Raw genomic sequence first — 20,369 nt, 5'->3', positions numbered from 1 at the left:
TTCATGGAATTGGAAAGATCAATGTGCAATTTCATATGGAATAACAAAAGACCTAGAATAGCGAAATCCATCCTCAACAACAAAAAAACATCTGCGGGAATCACTATCCCTGACCTCAAGCTATATTACAAGGCAATTGTGCTGAAAACTGCATGGTACTGGTACAGAAATAGGCAGGTGGATCAATGGAATAGAATAGAAGATCCAGAAATGAGCCCTCATGTATATGGTCACCTGATTTTTGACAAAGGAGCAGTAAACATTCAATGGAAAAAGCACAGCCTATTCAACAAATGGTGCTGGTCCAACTGGCACTCAACATGCAAAAGAATGAAAATAGACCCGTTCTTATCTCCTTGTACAAAGCTCAAGTGTAAGTGGATTAAAGATCTCCACATTAAACCAGATACACTGAAACTATTAGATGAGAAAGTAGGGAAAACCTTAGAACACATAGGCACAGGAGAAAATTTCCTGAACAAAACACCAATGGCTCAAGCTCTAAGGTCAAAGATTAACAAATGGGACTTAATGAGATTGCAAAGTTTCTGTAAGGCTAAGGACATCGTCAAGAAAACAAAACGGCAACCAACAGAATGGGAAAAGATCTTTACCAACACCACATCAGATAGAGGCCTAATATCCAAGGTGTACAAGGAACTCAAAAAGCTAGACACCAGAGAATCAAATAACCCTATTAAAAAATGGGGTACAGAGCTAAACAAAACGTTCTCAGTTGAGGAACACCGAATGGCCGAGAAACATCTGAGGAAGTGCCCAACATCCTTAGCCATCAGGGAAATGCAAATCAAAACAACCCTAAGATTCCACCTCACACCAGTCAGATTGGCCAAGATCCAAAACTCAGATGACAGCAGATGCTGGGAGGCTGCGGAGAAAGAGGAACACTTCTCCACTGTTGGTGGTGTTGCAAGCTAATACAACCACTCTGGAAATCAGTCTGGTGATACCTCAGAAAATTGGATATAGTACTACCTGAAGACCCAGCTATTCCACTTCTGGGCATATACCCCAGAGACACTTTAATACACAACAAAGATATATGCACCACAATGTTCATAGCGGCTCTATTTATAGTAGCCAGAAGCTGGAAGGATCCCAGATGTCCTTCAGAAGACAAATGGATACAAAAATTGTGGTACATATACACAATGGAATACTACTCAGCCACCAGAAACAATGACTTAACCAAATTCTTAAGAAAATGGCTGCATCTAGAGAAGATCATCCTGAGTGAGATAACCCAGTCACAAAAGAACAGACATAATATGCAGTCACTGATAGTGGAATGCTAACCCCAGAGGCTTGCACTCCCCCAGAAACAACTCACAGACTGTATGAAGTCCAAGAAATAAAGAAAACAAAAAATATACATATATTCACAAAACAAGAAGACTTTGACTATTTCCATGTTGTGTTTTGTTTTACATAACTTTACGCTTTTTGTAACTAGTAGGTTTTCAATGCATACTGTCACACCCTTGAAAAAAATCAAGTACTGACTAAAAAATATATTCAAATGGTTTTATGTAAAATTTATTTTAATGTCTGAAAAAACAGTACTGACAAAAATGTATAATTTTAAGCAAAAAATGTTTAAAATCTGTACATTTATCTTTGTTTTGCAAAATAAAGTCGTTAAAAAAAAAGCACTAACTGATAGGCAAGGTGAAGATTGTAAAAGTAACTTGATTTGATTGATGAAATTGTCAGCTCCAAGGTTTACTGTTTCTGTCTGCTATCCTAGGTCTAGTCCTGGAATCCTCTGGGCTCAATACAATCTAATCTAGGCCTAGAACGTTTAAAGTCTCTGAGATTTGCTGATGCATAGGCTCACCTTTCCTCGATCTTTCTGAACTTTCTCTCTCTAGCTGACTTAAACACTTCTCCATATTGACTGATTCAGACTGACCTTCTCTCTCTCTCTCACTCTCTCTCTCTCTCTCTCTCTCTCTCTCTCTCTCTCTCTCTCTCTCTCTCACTCTCTCTCTCTCTCTCTCTCTCTCTCTCTCTGTCTCTGTCTCTTTCTCTCTCCCTTTCTCTTCCTCCTCCTCCCTCCTTCTCCCTCTCCCTCTCCTGATTGAATTGATCTGCTTAGCCTCAAACTAGCTCTAGCAATCTGGAAGAAGCAGCCTCTGCTTGAAGAGATTTTTAGAAAAGAGACATTTGGAAGTAGTGAAACAAATGACTCAAAGTCAAATTGTGGGTCCAATCAGGTGGCCTATGTTCTGCTTAACAGGGCTTCCCAGATTGTAATCTCTTTGGGTTCTGCTTGATAGAGCTCCTTTTTTTATTCTAATACTTTTTGGCTAGATCTTCTCTTGCAGATCAAAAGACTCATCTTTTATTTAAATAGCAATTCAGTCATTACCCCTGGCTACCCTTTTGGTTACAGCTGAATCAGCATGCCAAGACCCCAACCAGAAGTACAAGTTCAGATAGTAAGATAGTTGTGTAGAACCCCACCCTGAAATTACCATTCCTACCAAACCTGGGTCTAAAAGAAAACTCCCTTTCTTCCAGGCTGACCTGGTAGACCAGGAGTCTTCCAGCCTTTGTAAGCAGAAACAACAACAACAAATAAATGTTGCTGGGTGAGAGCTTGCTCTGAGATCAATCATTAGTTCCTAAATCTTTTTATCTCCTTCCCTATTATCTCTCTGATGTGCTAGCTCCCAGTACAGCTTCCTCTGTTTCTTATATCTGTGAAGGTCTGTATATTATTGACATTGCATACTTTTAGTTTGTGTAGTTGAGAAATTATATATATAAAGTCATGTTTTTGGAATTCTTTCCTATAGAATGTAAGAACAGTCTTTCATTTTGCTGATACATTAGACATATCCTTGCCTCCTATACTTGTGGTGTCTCTAATTATCATGGAGTCATCAACCTTAGCAGAGACAGCATTCCTCAAAATGGGAGCATGAAAATATATACATTTCTATACATACAAGACTTATGTCAACAGCAACTATCAACACTTTTGGAAGTCCATGCCTTGTTGCCTCTGTTCCTTCAGAATGACACACCCATTGCACTCCTAAACTTCTGTTGGCTGGAGGGAACCATAGCTCCAGGAATGAACTCAAACTTCCTGTGTGTACAAAACAGTTTGTGACATAGAGAAGTTCCACAATTCACTATTGTTGGCAAAAAAAGTGAACTCAGGCGCAGCTTCATCATTTTGGACTGAGAGACCATTCATGCCCCATTATAGCATCAGAAGTAAGTGTGCTGTTTAGTGACCAACCACCTCTCTGCCTAGATAAATTATTCTACTGTTTTGTCAAGAATTAAGGGCCAAGGTGCAGCAACTGTGAAACAAATCCATGCAAATTACAGCATCTGGTGATCAGGTCAATATAACATGCACAAAACAATTTACTAACTCTTGATCATCATCCATGTCCTCTGGTTTATGCTATGATGGTATTGGATGAATTACAAAGAAACAATTGATTTCAGATTTCAGGTGAAGATTGCCTTCTATCTGTGATGCAAATAAATTTTTAATTACCTGGCTAAGTCACATCAAGGTTATATGAACTTAGCAATCACTTTTGTGCTTATTTTATATAAAGAAGTAAGCAAAGTGTTGGAGAAACTGAAGAATATCAGGGGAGCCTAACTATTTTAATGTTGAAACATTATCTAAAAGTTGATGTAATTATGCTGTAGGGCAGATGTTGTTGATATCTACCCAGGGCCATGTCGGAGGAACTACAATGGCTTTAGAACTCATGGACTGAAGTCCCCAGGTTACCACAGCCACATGGGTGGGCCTCAATGTGTCACTGCCTAAGGACAATACCTCCTGAAGATTTTATGATGTTATGGAGCTCTGGTCTGCTGGCTGCCCTAACATTCTTCTTAATCTAAGAATTGTATAAAAACTTTAAGGGGGCTTCCAGTATCTCACTGGGCAATATGTCTTCCATTCACAATACTAATATGTTTAATCTCTTTCAGGCATGGCTGATGGAGCAGATTAGGTTTCAATCTTCACCCTCAGAAAGAACTTAGAGATGTGTGTTTTCAACAATAATTAACATTCGTAGAAAACATTTGGAAAAATAAAGCTGTTAGTGTAGCGAGGATGAAATGTTTTCACTAATGGCTCCAATGCAGAAAATCTTAGGGAACAACTCTAAGTGAAGACAGACACACCTCTTACTAGTTAACTAGGGACCTTTTATGATCAGGGAACAAGAAAATGGCAACTCTGGCCGACATGACTCTCACTGAGGCTGGACTAGTGATAATGGATTTCTTGTACTCATTTTGCCAAAATCAGGTGACCATGAACGAGAGGGTTCAATTCTGGATCTTCTATTCTATTCCATTGATCCACATGCCTATTTCTGTACCAGTACCATGCAGTTTTCAGCACAATTGCCTTGTAATATAGCTTGAGGTTAGGGATAGCGATTCCCGCAGATGTTTTCTTGTTGTTGAGGATGAATTTTGCTATTCTAGGTCTTTTCTTATTCCAGATGAAATTACACACTGCTCTTTCCAACTCAATGAAGAACAGAGTTAGAATTTTGGGAGGGATTGCATTGAATCTGTAGATTGCTTTTGGTAAGATGGACATTTTTAAAATGTTGACCTTTCCAATCAATGAGCATGGGAGATCTTTCCATTTTCTGAGATCTTCCTTAAATTCCTTGTTAGAGGTTTGAAGTTCTTGTCATACAGGTTCTTCACTTGCTTAGTTAGAGTCACACCAAGGTATTTCATAGCTTTTGTGACTACTGTGAAGGGTATCTTTTCCCTAATTTCTTTCTCCACATGTTTGTTCTTTGAATAAAGGAAGGCTACTGATTTGTTTGAATTAATTTTATATCCAGCAACTTTGATGAACTTGTTTATCAGCTTAAGGAGTTTTCTGGTGGAATTTGTGGGGTCGATTAAGTACAATATCATGTCATCGGCAAAAAGTAATGTTTTTACTTCTTCCTTTCCAGTTTGTATCCTTTTGATTTCCTTTTGCTTTCTAATTGCTCCAGCCAGGACTTCCAGTACTATGTTGAATAGGTAGGGAGAGAGTGGGAAGCCTTGTCCAGTCCCTGATTTTAGTGGGATTGCTTCAAGTTTCCCACAGTTAAGTTTGATGTTGGCTGTTGGTTTGCTGTATATTGCTTTTATTATGTTTAGGTATGGACCTTGGATTCCTGTTCTTTCGAAGACTTTTAACATGAAGGGATGTTGAATTTTGTCAAATGCTTTCTCAGCATCTAGTGAGATGACCATGTGGTTTTTTCCTTTGAGTTTGTTTATATGATGGATTACATTGATGATTTCCTTATATTAAACCATCCCTACATCCCAGGGATGAAGACTACTTGATCAAGGCAAATGATCTTTTTGATGTGTTCTTGGATTCGGTTTGTAAGGATTTTGTTGAGCATTTTGCATCAGTGTTCATAAATGTGATTGGTCTGAAGTTCTCTTTCTTTGTAGGGATTTTTAGGGTTTTGTGTTTTAGGAATGAGGGTTATTGTAGCCTCAAAAAATGAGTTAGGTTCTGTTCCACCTGATTCTATTTTGTGGAATAGTTTGGAGAGTATTGGTATTATGTCATCAATAAATGCCTTATAAAACTCTGCACAGAACCCATCTGGACCTGGGCTTTTTTTGGTTGGGAGGTTTTGATGACTGCTTCTATTTCTTTATGTGTTATGGGATTATCTAGATGGTTTACCTGTTCCTGGTTTAACTTTGGTATCTAGTATCTGTCTAGGAATTCATCCATTTCCTACAGATTTTCCAGCTTTGTTGAATATAGGCTTTTGTAGTAGAATCTGTTGATTCTTGAATTTCCTAAGCTTCAGTCATTATTTCTCCACTTTCCTCTCTGATTTTGTTAATTTGGACATTTTCTCTTTGCCCTCTCGTTTTTCTGGCTAGGGGTTTATCAGTCTTCTTTTTCTCAAAGAACCAGTTGTTGGTTTTGATGATTCTTTGAATGGTGCTTTTAGTTTCTATTTGGTCTATTTCTGCCTTAAGTTTGATTATTTCTTGTTGTCTACTCCACTTGGGTGTATCTGCTTCCTTTTGTTCTAGAGCTTTCAACTGTGCTGTCAGGTTGCTAGTGTATGCTCTCTCCAGTTTCTTTTTGGAAGCACTCAGAGCTATGAGTTTTCCTCTCAGTACTGCTTTCATTGCATCCCATAGATTTGGGTATGTTGTGTTTTCATTTTCATTGAATTCTAGAAAATCCTTAATTTTTTCTTTATTTCTTCTTTGACCCTTATATCATTTAATAGAGCATTGTTTAGTTTCCAGGTATATATGGGCTTTTTGTTTTCTTTGTTGTTATTAAAGACCAGCCTTAGACTGTGGTGATCTGAAAGGATGCAGGTGAGTATTTGAATCTTCTTATATTGATTGAGCTTCATTCTGTGTCCAATTATGTGGTCAGTTTTCAAGAAGGTGCCGTGAGGTTCTGAGAAGAAGGTATATTCTTTTCTTTTAGAATGATATGTTCTGTAGATATATATTAATTACAGTTGGTTCATAGTCTCTGCTAGTTTTACAGTGTCCTTGTTCAGTTTCTGTTTCCATGATCTGTCCATTGGTGAGAGTGGGGTATTAAAGTCTCCCACAATTATTGTGTGGGGTGAAATGTATTTTTTGAGCTTTAGTGGGGTTTCTTTTATGAATATAAGTGTTTTTGTATTTGGAGCATATATGTTAAGGATTGAGAGTTCCTCCTGACAAATTTCTCCTGTATTGAGTAAAAAGTGTCCTTCCTTATTTTATTTTATTTTATTTTATTTTTTGATAACTGTTGGTTGAACATTTTTGATATTAGAATGACTACTCTACCTTGCTTTTTGGGGCTATTTGCTTGGAAGTTTTTTTTCCCAACCATTTACTCTGAGATAGTATCTGTTTTGTCTCTGAGATGAGTTTCCTGTATGCAACAAAATGCTGGATTTTGTTTATGTATCAAGTCTGATAGCCTATATATTTTACTGGGGCATTGCTTCCATTTATGTTAACAGATATCAAAGAATATTGGTTGCTGTTTTCTGCTATTATTGCTTTTGTAGGTTGAATTTTACCTGTGTATTTTTCTTCTTTTGGTTTTCTTTCTTAGGAGTTTTCTTGTTTTTACTCTGAGGTGGTTCCCCCATTGTATTTGCTTTTCCACCTATAATTCATTGTAGTGCTGGGTTTGTGGTCAGATATTGTGTAAATTTAGTTTTGTCTTAGAATATCTTTATTTCTCCATCTATGTAGATTGTTAATTTTGCTGGGTATAGCAGCTTAGGCTGGTACTTGTGCTCTCTTAGGGTCTGCATGATGTCTGTCCAGGCTCTCCTAGCTTTCATAGTCTCTGTTGAGAATTCGGGTGTGCTTCTGATTGGTCTGCCTTAATATGTTACATGACTTTTTCCCTTACTGCTTTTAGTATTCTTTCTTTGCTTTTGGCACTTGGTATTTTGACTTTTATGTGTCAGGAGCAATTTCTTTTCTGGTCCAACCTATTTGGAGTTCTGTAGGCTTCTTTTATCTTCGTGGTCATCTCATTCTTAAGTGTAGGGAAGTTTTCTTCCAGGATTTTGTTGAAGATATTTACTGTACCTCTTAGTTGTTATTCTTCTCCCTCTTCTATTCCTATTATCCTTAGGTTTGGTCTTCTCATTGTGTCCTGGATCTCCTGCACGTTTTGGGTTAGGAGCTTTTTGGTTTTTGTATCTTCTCTGACTGTTTTGTCTATGTTTTCAATATTGTCTTTGGCCCCTGAGATTCTCTCTTCCATCTCTTGTAGTCTGTTGGAAATGCTTGCATCTGTGACTCCTGATTTTTTTTTTTAGGATTTCAATCTCTAGAGTTGTCCTTTTTAGTGTTTTTTTTGTTGTGTCCATTTACATTTTAAGTTCCTTCTTCTATTCCTTCATCTCTTTGGTTCTGTTTTCTTCTGATTCTTTGAGTTCTTTGAGTGTTTTTCTTATTTCTTCTTTAAAAGCTTCTAATTCTTTTTGCTTTTCCTCCCGTTCTTGTTTCAGGATCTCTATCATCATCTCTAGGTAGGATTTCTTGTCTGAGTCTTCTTTTTCAGGAGTGTTTGGCATTCTGCTGTTTGTTGTGATGGGAGGGCTGGGTTCTAGTGTTTCCAGGTTGTCTCGGTCCCCTAGGGTACGTTCATTTGCTTTCCTTTTGCCATCTTATTGTCAGTGATTGGTTCTCTCCTTTCCCTTGTACCTGGCCTGTATCTCTGGATCTCTGCTGTTCCTGGGGCAGATGGACTGAGTGCCTTGTGCAACCAAAAGCTGCCGACTGGAAACAGAGTTCCCGATGCTGGGTTCCTAGGTTCCTGGATCAAGCCTGGCAGGCAGGCACTTTCCTCATGCTCTGTTGAGATCTCTCTGCCCACTGGCTAGTCGGAACCCGTTCTTACCCTGCTCTCACCAGGCCTGTGTCTCTGGGTCTCTGTTCTTCCTAGTGGTGGATGGTCCAAGCACCTGTTGTGCACCCAAAAGCCCTGGCTGGGAACAGAGGGCCCAATGCCAGGTTCCTTAGTCTCTGGTCAGGTCGGGCAGATGCGCACTTTCCATGTGCTCTGCTAAGATCTCTCTGCCCCCTGGCTAGTCGGAACCCGTTCCCACCCTGTTCTCACCAGGCCTGTGACTCTAGGTCTCTCCTCTTCCTGGTGACGGATCTAGCCTGTCTTTTGTTAACCATGCACAAAAATCAACTAAAAAGTGTTAAAATATTTATTATTTATATAAACTCAACTAAAAGACTAGCAGCAGGAAACAGGAAAAATATTAAGACACTAGTGTTTGCAAACATATTTGAAAAAAAAAAAACTTTCATTGTCTTTTGGGAGCATCTCTGTTGCCTATCATAAGTAGATAGTAATATGCCACTCACTTTGCTTCAGGACTAAAGCACAGAACACCTCATGCTACAATACCAACCTAGCAGTCATCTTGTGCCCCTGATGCAAAAATGGCATGATGATTGTACTATCACTTTTCCACTTGATCTGTGGCCTGCTCCACCAGAGGGATTGCACACCATCATTGTAAAGCTGGTCAGGCTCTATGATTGGAGAGATTATAAGCAGTAGATGGAAACCAAATGATTCTTAAGACCCCTACAAAAATTACTTTGAAAGATAAAGAAACTCTTATTCTGTTCTTTATAACAGCAAATTGCTGCCTTCTAGTGAGAGAAACTGGCTGAGAAAACTACCTTGCTTGCTTACACTTTGTAAATCTGTAAAGTGGCTTAGTGACAAATGTACTTGGCCAGTAAGCCTCACCCCTCATGCATTTGCACTGGCTCCTACCTCCTGGTTCCTGTCCTATGGTAGTTTCTACCCTCACTGTATTTTATGATGAAATGCTATATGGAATTGTGTGAGAAATAAAACCTTTCCTCCCCCACAAAAACAAAACAAAACAAAACAAAACAAAATCCCCAAATGTACCTGGGTTTTATGGAATAAATTGTACTCTGGTTTTGGGGAATAATTTGCAGGTTTTGTTTTCTTCTTGTACTACGTAATGCAATGTCTTTTAAAGTTATTAGGGAACATACTGTGTTTTCATAATCACTTACTAGAAGAAAACTAAATATGATCACATTGTAATTGTATTTTGCATGAAAAAATTTGATGGGATATATTAGCCATGGAGGAAAGAATACAGTACAGGTGGTCCCATCTATCAACTATGTGTGTATGGGTAAAGTTTGTGTGAAAGATGTGGCAGAAAAATGTTTCTTCCAGTCATCAACTGTGTGTATGTATGAACTTGTGTAAAGTTTGCCTGAATGCATAGTTGTTGGAGCATTTATCAACTGTGTATGTGTGTGTGTGTGTGTGTTTGTGTGTGTGTGTGTGCATGAGTGTGTATTTGAGTGTGTGTGTGTGTGTGTGAGTGTGTGTGTGTGTGAGAGAGAGTCTGTTTGAGTGTGAGTGTGTGTATGTGTGTGTGTGTGAATGCTGTCTGTTTAATTCTCTTTCTCACCAGCCTCAAAGAGTTGAAAAAAGTCATACTTTTTTCCACTACCCACAGAGAATACAAGCCCTGGAAATTAAGCTTTGATTTACTACTGTCCTCACTGGCTGCCATTGGTAGCAGCCTCGGTAGGTATGTGAATGCATACCTGTCAGTTGGTCTCAACACTGACACTACATTAGCTCCCTGTCTCATTGTACCCACAACATATATGCCAAAGATGCTCTCTGGCAGGTATCATTTAATAATGGTTGCATAAGAACAAATTTATAAATCTTACTAATTCTAATTTAAAATACTAAAACACTACTACTGTATGTTGCTTAACTACCTTATTACTCGTTGTTTATGTGTAACACACACACACACACACACACACACAGAGAAACACACATAAGCACACATGCACATGTCATTTTACCAAAATTTAAGAAAACAATTACAGAATAATCTCCATGCCCCCAAATAACATTTTAACTAAAGAAAATGGTATCATTAAATGACTGAGGTTTCTGCACCAATAAACTGCCATAGAAGTGACTTTGAACTACAGTGTGATACTATCAAATCTTTACAAAGCACATATAAAGGTGAGGGGCTTTAACACTTAAATATCTCACATGCATATCAGTAAGTGTACATAACTTAACAGATAAATCATTAGCTGTCAAAAACACATGCTAAAAGTTTTATATTTTAAAATGATCAAGAAGAAAATAATTGTGTGTTTCACTTAGATTTTGATTTTGTACCAGGAAATGACTGATCATTTTCCTGGCTGCAAATTGGAATTCAATTTGTTGCCTAGTGTAAGGATAAACCTTGATTTGTCTCAAGAGACGAAAGAGTCTTGTTCACACCAATTTGGATGATGTTGGAGCTGCAAAATAAAGAGCTTCCTTCCTTTAGCTAGTAGCAACAAGGCAGTCACATCCACTCTATTATTGCTAGCAACATAGTTTTCTCTCTGAATGTCAGTCATTTCACAGATTGCTCTTTGCCAGTAACTTAAAAGTCAAGCCACTAAAACATTCTCATGAGCTATTTCTTTCCAAAATATGTCATGCATACCAAACTCAGGACTAGAATTTTGAAATTGTAGAATTTTGTCAAGTAATTATTTTTCTTACACTTTATATAAATTTGGGTATCTTATTAAATCAATTAATAAATTTTTATTATTCCATGAGTGTATTTATATGTATGTATATATATATGGAGAAAGATAGAATCTGAGGTTTAGTATTTTTGTTTTATTTACAACTCTTGGAACATTAAAAGTCAAAACTTAGAAATACCATTCAAAATTACCATATGAAAACTTCTAGCATAAATTTCAACAGATTCATTTTAAGAAATCACCTACATTCTAAAACACCTTTTAAAAGATTCTCTTATTTTTATTATTTTATATGTTTTATCTTCATGTATCTGTATGCATTACATGCATGTCTTGCACACAGAAGGTAAAATGGGAGAATATGATCAAAGTGTATGACATATAAGCTTTAAAGTGTCATCAATCCATTACTAGATACAATGAATAGGTGCTAATAAGTAGTATTGATTTCTAAGAAAAAATATTAACAGGCAAATTTGTGCATTAGAATGAATTCACTCAATCTTTCTTAGTTCCTTTGAATATGAGCAATGAACTCAGCATGCATCAACAACATGCAAATTTCACAAAGATTGTTTTGGAGAATGTATTTAAGTTCATTGAGTCTGCTGTCAGTAGAGAGAATATTTGTTGTGATACACACAGACAGGGGGCGGAGAGAGAGAGAGAGAGAGAGAGAGAGAGAGAGAGAGAGAGAGAGAGAGAGAGAGAGAGAGAGAGAGAGAGAGTGTATGTTAAGGGGCAACTGACCCCATTCTTTCTTTCTTTCTTTCTTTACCTAGTTAAGCATAATGTTAAAACTTGATTTATTTCTGTATTTTGCCCTATAGTGTTTTTCTCTAATCTTGTCCTGAGCTAAAGGTCAACTTGTATTTTTGAATTGTTCTTTCTCTGTAAGTTTGTGATGTACTAGACATACACATAGTAAATTGTGCCATTGTTTCATAGTATGTTCTGAGAATTGGCTGACCATAAAATGTTTCATGGTATTGCTCCAGGAACTGCTCGACTATAAAATCACAATATGTAATTTTCTAATGATTATAAAAAAAAGTCTCCCATGAATTTAATCTTGGTTGATTTTTCTACTTGTAAGAGACTAGCAGTTTGACCTAGCCATAAAATAGGGTTTTTATTTTTATTTTGTTTTGTTTTACCTTGACACATATTAATGATAGCTCCTTGATTTTGACACAATGACATACATCTTTGTGTGACTTTGTGAAGAACTATATATTTCTTTTGAGTATTACTAAATATTGAGTAATTTATGGATTGTCATTATTATCCCTAAAATGTGTAATTATATCTTTACTAATGAAACACAATTTAGTTGGATAAGAATATAGCATAGAGCATCACTATAGATCTTTTTAGTTTTCAAAATATTTATCAACTTTTATTCTAGCTTGACCTTAACTTTACCAAAAATAAATTAATAAATAAATAAACTAGCCACTCTATTTTTAAGTAGAAGTCCTAACCTATGACAGAGTGGAAAATATAAATGGCATTGCGTGCTCAGTCATCCACAGTGTGAGTGCCTCATAAGTCAGAAAATTATTCAGTAGGTCCTAGTCCACTTGTTGAATCTGTACTGTCCCGTTGTCTGATTTCTGTGGTTGCAGTTTGATATCACAGCCATTGTACACTGACTTTACCAGAGAATGGCCTTTTGTGTGTTAGTCACTATTCAGACCTTAGTTTGGGGAAAGTAACTACACTGTCTGTGGTCTGGAAAGAATGGCATATACCAGGTGGAGCCATGCTCTTGTTTCCTTCCTTAACATTCAGTTCAATCGAGCAGGTCTTGCTTGTATTCCCACCCCATTTACTAGAACTAATTATCCTCCAGCTTCCATTTGAATAAATTCTTTGTCCTTGAGCACCTATTAGTAAGTGTCCTTAAAGTCTTCTGTTAATGATATTAAGAACCCCATAGCATTCTGATTTCTCAGGTATCATATAATGGCTTTTTCCAGATTCTCCATGATTCTTACTTGAGGTTTAACTCATTAACAGGTGTCTCTATACCCCTCGACAGCATCAGGTCAACAATGCTTCACTTAAATATTGTCAACACTTTTCAAATTAAGATTTACTCTTCATTACAGAAATAACATCAACTTATATAAAAAATATTTTCCACATCTAACACTTTATTATAATATTTTATTTTGTATGGATTTAACTTCAATGGTAATAAGTTGAATCCAATAAATAGGTAGACTGTGGAATTGCTTTAAAATGCACAGGATAAAAAGCAGTAAAATTCTATTTTGTTTACAGATCTATTAATACACAGCTAAACTGTTTCAGATTCTGTAAGATGAGGACAAACAAAAAAATAATCAAATCAGGTCTCAGACGACTGCTCTACAACATATCAAAGATTTACAGTTTAAATACAATGCCTAAAACACTTCTCTTTAGTCCATATATTGTTGTGGCTGACACTATTCAAGGAATATCTGTTCTGATGTAATAGTCCAAAGCATCACTAGGAGCAGTATTAGAGGCCTTAGCAGGAACAGCAAATTCCAGACAAAATGGTCCTACCAAGTGACTGCACACCAAGGTTCCAAACAATGCACTGTATTCTTTCATTGTCTCCACGGTGTTTTTAAAGAAGAAATTCCTATGTGAATTTATTGCTCCTCTCTGAAGTGAATACCTCGGTTCTGAAGTCCTTTATGGTAAAATCTATGAGTTGCATTTCTTGGCCTATGAACAACTCTAAACACAACGGTGACTCTGTTCCGTTCCTTGTTCATGTCCAGTTTCTCTATGTTCTGGTTTGATTAGTTTTATGTGTCGTTTGAGGGTTGATTTTTTTCCCTCATTCTTCTGGATTATCAAACACAAATATTTTCTAGTCTGGTTGTTTCTGCTGTACTGTTGTTTTTTGTTGTTGAGTGGCCATTGCTTTAAACTTAGTAATTCAGGCTGGCATTTGATGAAATTATGCTGATAAAACTGCTTCTGTATTTTGTTGAATCAATCCATAAGGGCAGGATTTGAAACATTATGTAAGTATCATAAATTAACTTACTTTGATCTAAAGGAGTATTATCCCCTAAGCTCCCTTCGCTTTGGTGGTCAAGAAATCTCTTACGACCATGGAAAAATGGTGGTTGGGAAGAATTAAGTCTTGAGGGAACACTGGAGTAATAACAAATTGGTTAGCATAAGAGAACATGAAAACGGTGAAGTGCAATTTAGCCAGTACCCACAGTGTCATGGTCAAGACAAAGGGTTCTGGGGAAAAGCCTACAGACTAGTTCCCGGTTCACTTGAGGGCAGCACTGTGGGATCTCATCCAAAAGAAAGCAGTCGCAACGTTGCTATTGTAGGTAAACTCACTAGAATCCTGCTCCACGTTTCTGTAGAATTTTTTTTTTCAAATTTTTCCAAGGCGTGCTTCATCCACAGCACTTTTCCCAAGACTCACCTCAACGTGACAGCTTCTTTGAGCCGCTGTGTGCCAACCACTGAATATTGCAAAAGCTCTTATCCTAAGTATACACCATCTTGGAAAAGCAAAAGCCGCCTGAGCAGTCTGGATCCCCCATGCCGCTCTGCGTGAGGAGCCAGTCCTTAGGGGGTACCAAGCATGCCTTTCTAGGGACTGTCTATGTCCATTAAGATTCTCAACATCATGGTTAGGTTTATGGAAAACAAAATAAAACCATAGGGGTTATCAATGGGTTTCTATTCCCTTGGCTCTGTTCTCTACTTGTATTCCCATGGCTAAGTCTCTGCTCTCACCAGATATACCTCAGGGTTACTCCGGTTACCACAGTAACAGAGAATGGTGTCTACCATTTGCCTGAAAAAAAAAAAAAAAAAAAGAAAAAAAAGACCATTCAATGTTTTAAACCATTTTAATTTTCATTTAGGCAGTGAGTTATTTTTCCTGAGTTTTGTGCTTGAGCATAATGGGCCCTGACATAATGTTTGGTAAAATATATTTTTATTTTGGTACTCAATTTTTTCCTCTCCACACTATCTTTATCTCTTCCTTCCTATAGTGTACCTCTTTTTCTCTACCCCCTCCCCATTTCCCTTCCGCTATCCTGCTGTATTTACCCACAAATTGCAGTATTAAGAAGTAATTTCATTTGCTTCTCAAATAAATAACTTTCACATTTATGTCAGGTTTGAGATATTAAAATGACAAACTACTTTTACAGTTTCAAAACAAAATCCATCCAAGCAAAGTTCTGCTAAGAAAAAAAAAAAAAAAAACAAGAAAATTTCATCATCATCATCAGAAATAATTTTATTATTTATTGATTTTTAGAGCAATTCAATGAAATTGGCAGCAAAATGGTACATAGACAATAACCAAACCAGCTTCCCCAAGGCTGCCAGCACAACTGCTTCATGTTTGCTCTTCGTGTGCAAGTGTAATAATTTTAAAAAGGCAACGATTTGCTGAATGTCATTATTAAACATTCTTTATTCTTTATATAACTGAAAAGACTATAAACTATCCTTGTTATAGCAAGCAATATGAATTCTGTCAAATATTAAATTTGGACTAATATTCATAATCAAAAATAATTATTTTAAAATTTATGAAACAAAAGTTTTAGTATAGGAAATATAATCATATCCTAGCTTAAAATCCCTGTCTTAACAACTGTCATAATGCAAAAATACTAAACATCAGAGATCACTGGGAAATAGAAGACTTTTAAAATCTGACATTTATTCCTAAAAGAACTGTAATGGAATAAAAAAGTGTCAATCTAAAGAAATGTTCTACTTGACAACTGATATCAATATATATTCAATACTTTTATCTTTTGAGTACATTAATTCAGTTCTGCTTTCAATTTTAACATCATGTGGTATGTTTTTCAGATGCATTTTATGTGTGTTACATATATATGTATTCTCACACAATCATGTAAGGCATGCTCTCACTCTCAGTTTTAAACAACACATTCTAACATACTTTTCTGAAGACTTGCGAGCATCTCTCTGTTTTGAGGGAATGCTTCGTGTTTTTCTTATTCCAAATTATGGATAATGACAACCACTGGTAATAAAAACTACATTATATATTCTCTGATTCAATTGTAAGATTGCCTGAAGATTTGATTTCACATTTTATCTTTCTATTTTTCTCTATCATTATGGTAAGGACATTAGGATTCATTTTTAAAATAATCTACTTTCCTTTCTTTTGACCTACTTTGTTATGATAAGAAAGAACAAAACACTTTATTTCTTACATGAACTATTTTAGATTGCAGTGTAACTCCATTTCAACTTCATGAATAAACAAATAGATAAAAATAATAATTTTATTTTTTAAATATACCAATATATCTCCAATAGGAACATTTTATGTGACTTGGAAAACTGTATTTCTTCTCTTCTGAATTATAAGATATTTATGAAGTCAAAAATGGGGGAATAAAGTTAAATGTCAGGTTATATAAATTTATCTGTCAAATTCTTTATAATTCATAATAAATTTCAAATATAATAAATATTTATGGTAACAGTCTTTTTCCTTACAATGCTAAGTATAGATTCAGTTTTGTGATTTTATATTAAGTTAAACTTCGATTGTGAGTATTTAATATCAAAGACATTTCAAGAATGCTTAAGGTTTGAAAGTGTCCTCATGGTCCATAAAACATATAAATATTCTTCTTTTAACTTTGAGTCATTTTCCTATTAAATTTTACTATATAGCTAAATGAAAAGTATTAAAGCCAACAGTAATAGAAGTCATCATTGCTCATCTGATATATACAGATAATATTTCAATTCTCACATTCACATTAGCTGTAAAGATACGTATTATTTTCTCTATGTTAGGCATTTTTTTTTTTAGGAGAACAAAGATATTTTCTCTTAGGTACACTTTTCTTAGCATAAAATGTGTGTTTGATGTAAAGTTAGCAAAAAAAAAAAAAGCTCCTTTGTGTTTTAGTTTATTCTGTAAAATTAATCATGCTATGGATATCTTTGTATTCTAAAGTAAATACAATAATATGGAAAGATAGACATGATGCTTAAAATCTATTCTGGAGCAATCTATGATACCTAGAGAGAAGTCAGCCATATAAGTTAGTGGTTAATCTCTGTATAGAGACACACATTAATTCTTATTAATGGGCTCAATTTTAGAAACAGCAATTTTAAGCAATATAATGACACATTTAATTATAAAAAATTAGTGTTCTGTGTTATTGTGATGTATTTAACATAGGTAGATTTTTCAATTTGTGTACAGTCTTAATTCTTAAACAACTAAATATCAGATTTTTAACCTCGGCATTTTATATTTATTTTGAAAATCTCCTCCAATGACATTTAAATATTAAACAAGAAAAGGTCAACAAATATCACATTAAGTTTTAAAATGATCTGTACTTCTAAGAGACTTTGTGTTACATAGAAGTAACATGAAAAACTGAATACATTCCAGTCAGGCTCTAAGACAATCTGCAACATTTTAATGATTTTAAGCAAGATCTCTGTAAGGACTATATTGTCTCTTATTTTCTTTTCATCAGAGTTGTGTTTCCTCCCGAGAATCCTGAACAGCAGCATTGCAGATGCTGTTTTTCCTACTGGGTTCGCTGTTTGGAAGGTAGGACAGTGGATCTGGTCGGATCAAATATCTACCAAAGGAAAATAAAGCAAGAAGCTGTGTTAGTGCATCAAGGCAGCCTTAATTCAAAGTGTTACTATATATTCTCTCTGTACATTATATAAAATAATATCGTGTGAAGCAAGTGCCACCAGACAGAAGAACTGGTGTGGTCAGGCAGATTCAAAACCCCCAGTAAACCTCATAACTGAGAACAAAAGACATTTAAGTCAGCTCCCAAACAGCTTCCTATCCTGAAGCCTGTGGCCGTGACACCCCACAAAGAGGACCATCACAACTGGTCACATGGCATAGAAACGTAGAGTTCTCCATGATAATGAGTTATCTAGAGAGACTCTTGAGTGTCTAGCCAATGAGCTGCCTTTCCTGGGCATCCCTACCTGGGAAAGGGTATACCCTGAGTTAAGTCATATGCATCCTCATAGACTATGAATAAACAGTGGGGATAAGCAAAGGCTGTCTTCCTCATCTAGGGACTGCCACAGGAGTGAAGACTTCACTGTACACAGTTGCACCTATGTCTCCTGCAGAATATTCCTCCACATTCCTCGTGCATACTATTCCATTTATCACCCAGAAAAACATGGACTAGGACTCCTATCTTGGGCTGCATTTCACCTCTCCTGAGTAGTGTGTCAAAGTCCCAAGAGAACTGCACCCCATCAGCAAGGTGGTATCCCACACCTCAGTGTTTAGGTCAAATGCAGGCCCACTTATTGTGTAAGTAACTGATGGAAAGACTCACTTAATTAACCTGCAATAATTAGATGATAGATGTTAAAGAATCACTCTTTCCAATTAATGATGCTTCAATTGGTCAAAGCTCCATGAATTATTTATCCCTTCTGTTAGCTACCGAAAACTGACTACTTTCTATCAAAATAAATGATATATATCATAACCATCAGTAATCACTGATTATTTTTATTACTCATACTATTAGGAGCTTGTTAAAGGGGATTTGAAAAATCTCTTTAATTTACATGTTTAATTATTGTTACAGCAAATATTTTGCCAAAACAATATTACAGTACTTGGATAATTGTTCACCTAATATTTAAGAAAATAATATTGACATATAGAAGTTCATTTATATTTCATTATTATTTTCTTTGTTGGTTTCTTGATGCTGTTTGGTCTCATTATCTAGTCATAACTGTTGTGATACTCTTTAGGTCAGCCAGTGTGGCTTCAAAATCAGGGAATATTCCTGTCTCTGTCTGTGACTGCTGGGGTAACATGTAAAAGCTACCACTACCATGAGATTCTTTAAAAGTCATTCTTGATAATTTTTATGAATAAATAAGAAAGTGTCCATTTGACAAACTCAAATGTTCCATTAATATTCAGCTTTGTCTGATAAAAGGGATCTTCTTCCTGAAAGCCTGAGTTGCATTATTACATGTCAGCAGTACATAGCATAAGAATAAATTAATAAATAATAAATAAGTCAGTAAGAAGGCAAATAAATATGCAATGTACAGAGCAAATATAAAGAAGAAAGGGGAATTCTAAATAGCCCCCAAGCAGAAGCAAACATGATAATACCTTATTAAGGGATTTGGGTTGGAATTTGTTTTCTTAAATAGATATGCAAAAACAGACGTACAAAGCCCATGCCAAACTAACTTAAATAGACAATGGCAGGCACTGAGCAAGAGCTGTTCTTTGGTCTATTTAAAGAAGTAATTAAGCTAGACAGCTGGTTAGACCAGGAAGTAGTGGTGGTGGTTGAGGTTAGAAGAAAAGGTGACAATGATGTAAGGTAGACTTTTGAGTGATGGCTTCAAGAGCAATCATTTCAGGTGAAAATGGCAGGCGGAATTCCATATTAGTATAATTTCAGAAGGAAGTACAAAAAGGAATCAAGAACGAATACCAGACAATGGTGGCACTTTCCTTTTTACAACCTGGAGGGCAAATATTCATGAAATACAGCCTTTCGTAAGTATGATGAATTAGACAATTGAAAGCAGCTCCATCCAGCTCCTTCAATCAAATAAAAGTGGAAATTACTGTCCTTGTATCTACTAATGGGATTTCACTATCTACGCACACTGCTTTCCAATTACTTAAAACTTCAACATCATTGTAAACAGATGAAAAAAACTAATAGCATACATTAAGTCTTTTAATGACATTTCATCTAGTGATTTATTGTTTCAGGATCAAATTAATGTTGTTCTCTGATTTAGAATGAATTTCTAGAAGGAACATTTTAGGAAAAAACACAAGAAGTAAAGTATAATTCATTCTTGACTAACTGCATTGATATTGTGACAAACACTATTCTCTACATTATTACCAGTATAAACCAGTTTTATGCAGCAAGTTCCTTTAGTTCTCTTTGGATCTACTGTTAGTCATGGTAGGTTTAAAAATGTGTCATAATTTGAGTTCAGTTAAGCATTCCGTCATTGCTTCAATGATATCCACTGCAATACTATGAAGAACATGTTTCCCTGGCATTTAAATTGATATTTTTGATTAAATTAGAAGAAAATTACTGTTGAAAGCATAGAAAATTCCACACAAGCATACCTGATTTGCTGTAAGGCATGTAACTAAATGTCCTGGACATTGGAAGTTTCAGAGTTCATTTGAAATA

At 35.9% G+C, this 20,369-nt stretch overlaps 1 protein-coding gene across 3 annotated transcripts in view; it reads right to left on the bottom strand.

Annotated features, from left to right (window-relative positions):
* Positions 1-17,659: 17,659 nt before the first annotated feature.
* The window catches only part of KCNT2 (potassium sodium-activated channel subfamily T member 2), a gene marked incomplete at both ends in the record, with an annotated part of 388,861 nt that continues 386,151 nt past the window's right edge, over positions 17,660-20,369 (bottom strand). For all 3 annotated transcript variants that reach the window (XM_080917662.1, XM_080917663.1, XM_080917664.1), the window contains one exon: positions 17,660-17,771. In XM_080917662.1, coding sequence (XP_080773788.1) covers positions 17,660-17,771 — 112 coding nt within the window. The remainder of the gene's footprint in view (positions 17,772-20,369) is intronic.

This window comes from Micromys minutus (assembly GCF_963924665.1).
Source record: "Micromys minutus genome assembly, chromosome: 6".
Lineage (NCBI taxonomy): Eukaryota > Metazoa > Chordata > Mammalia > Rodentia > Muridae > Micromys > Micromys minutus.
This window is presented reverse-complemented; position numbering and strand designations above follow the sequence as displayed.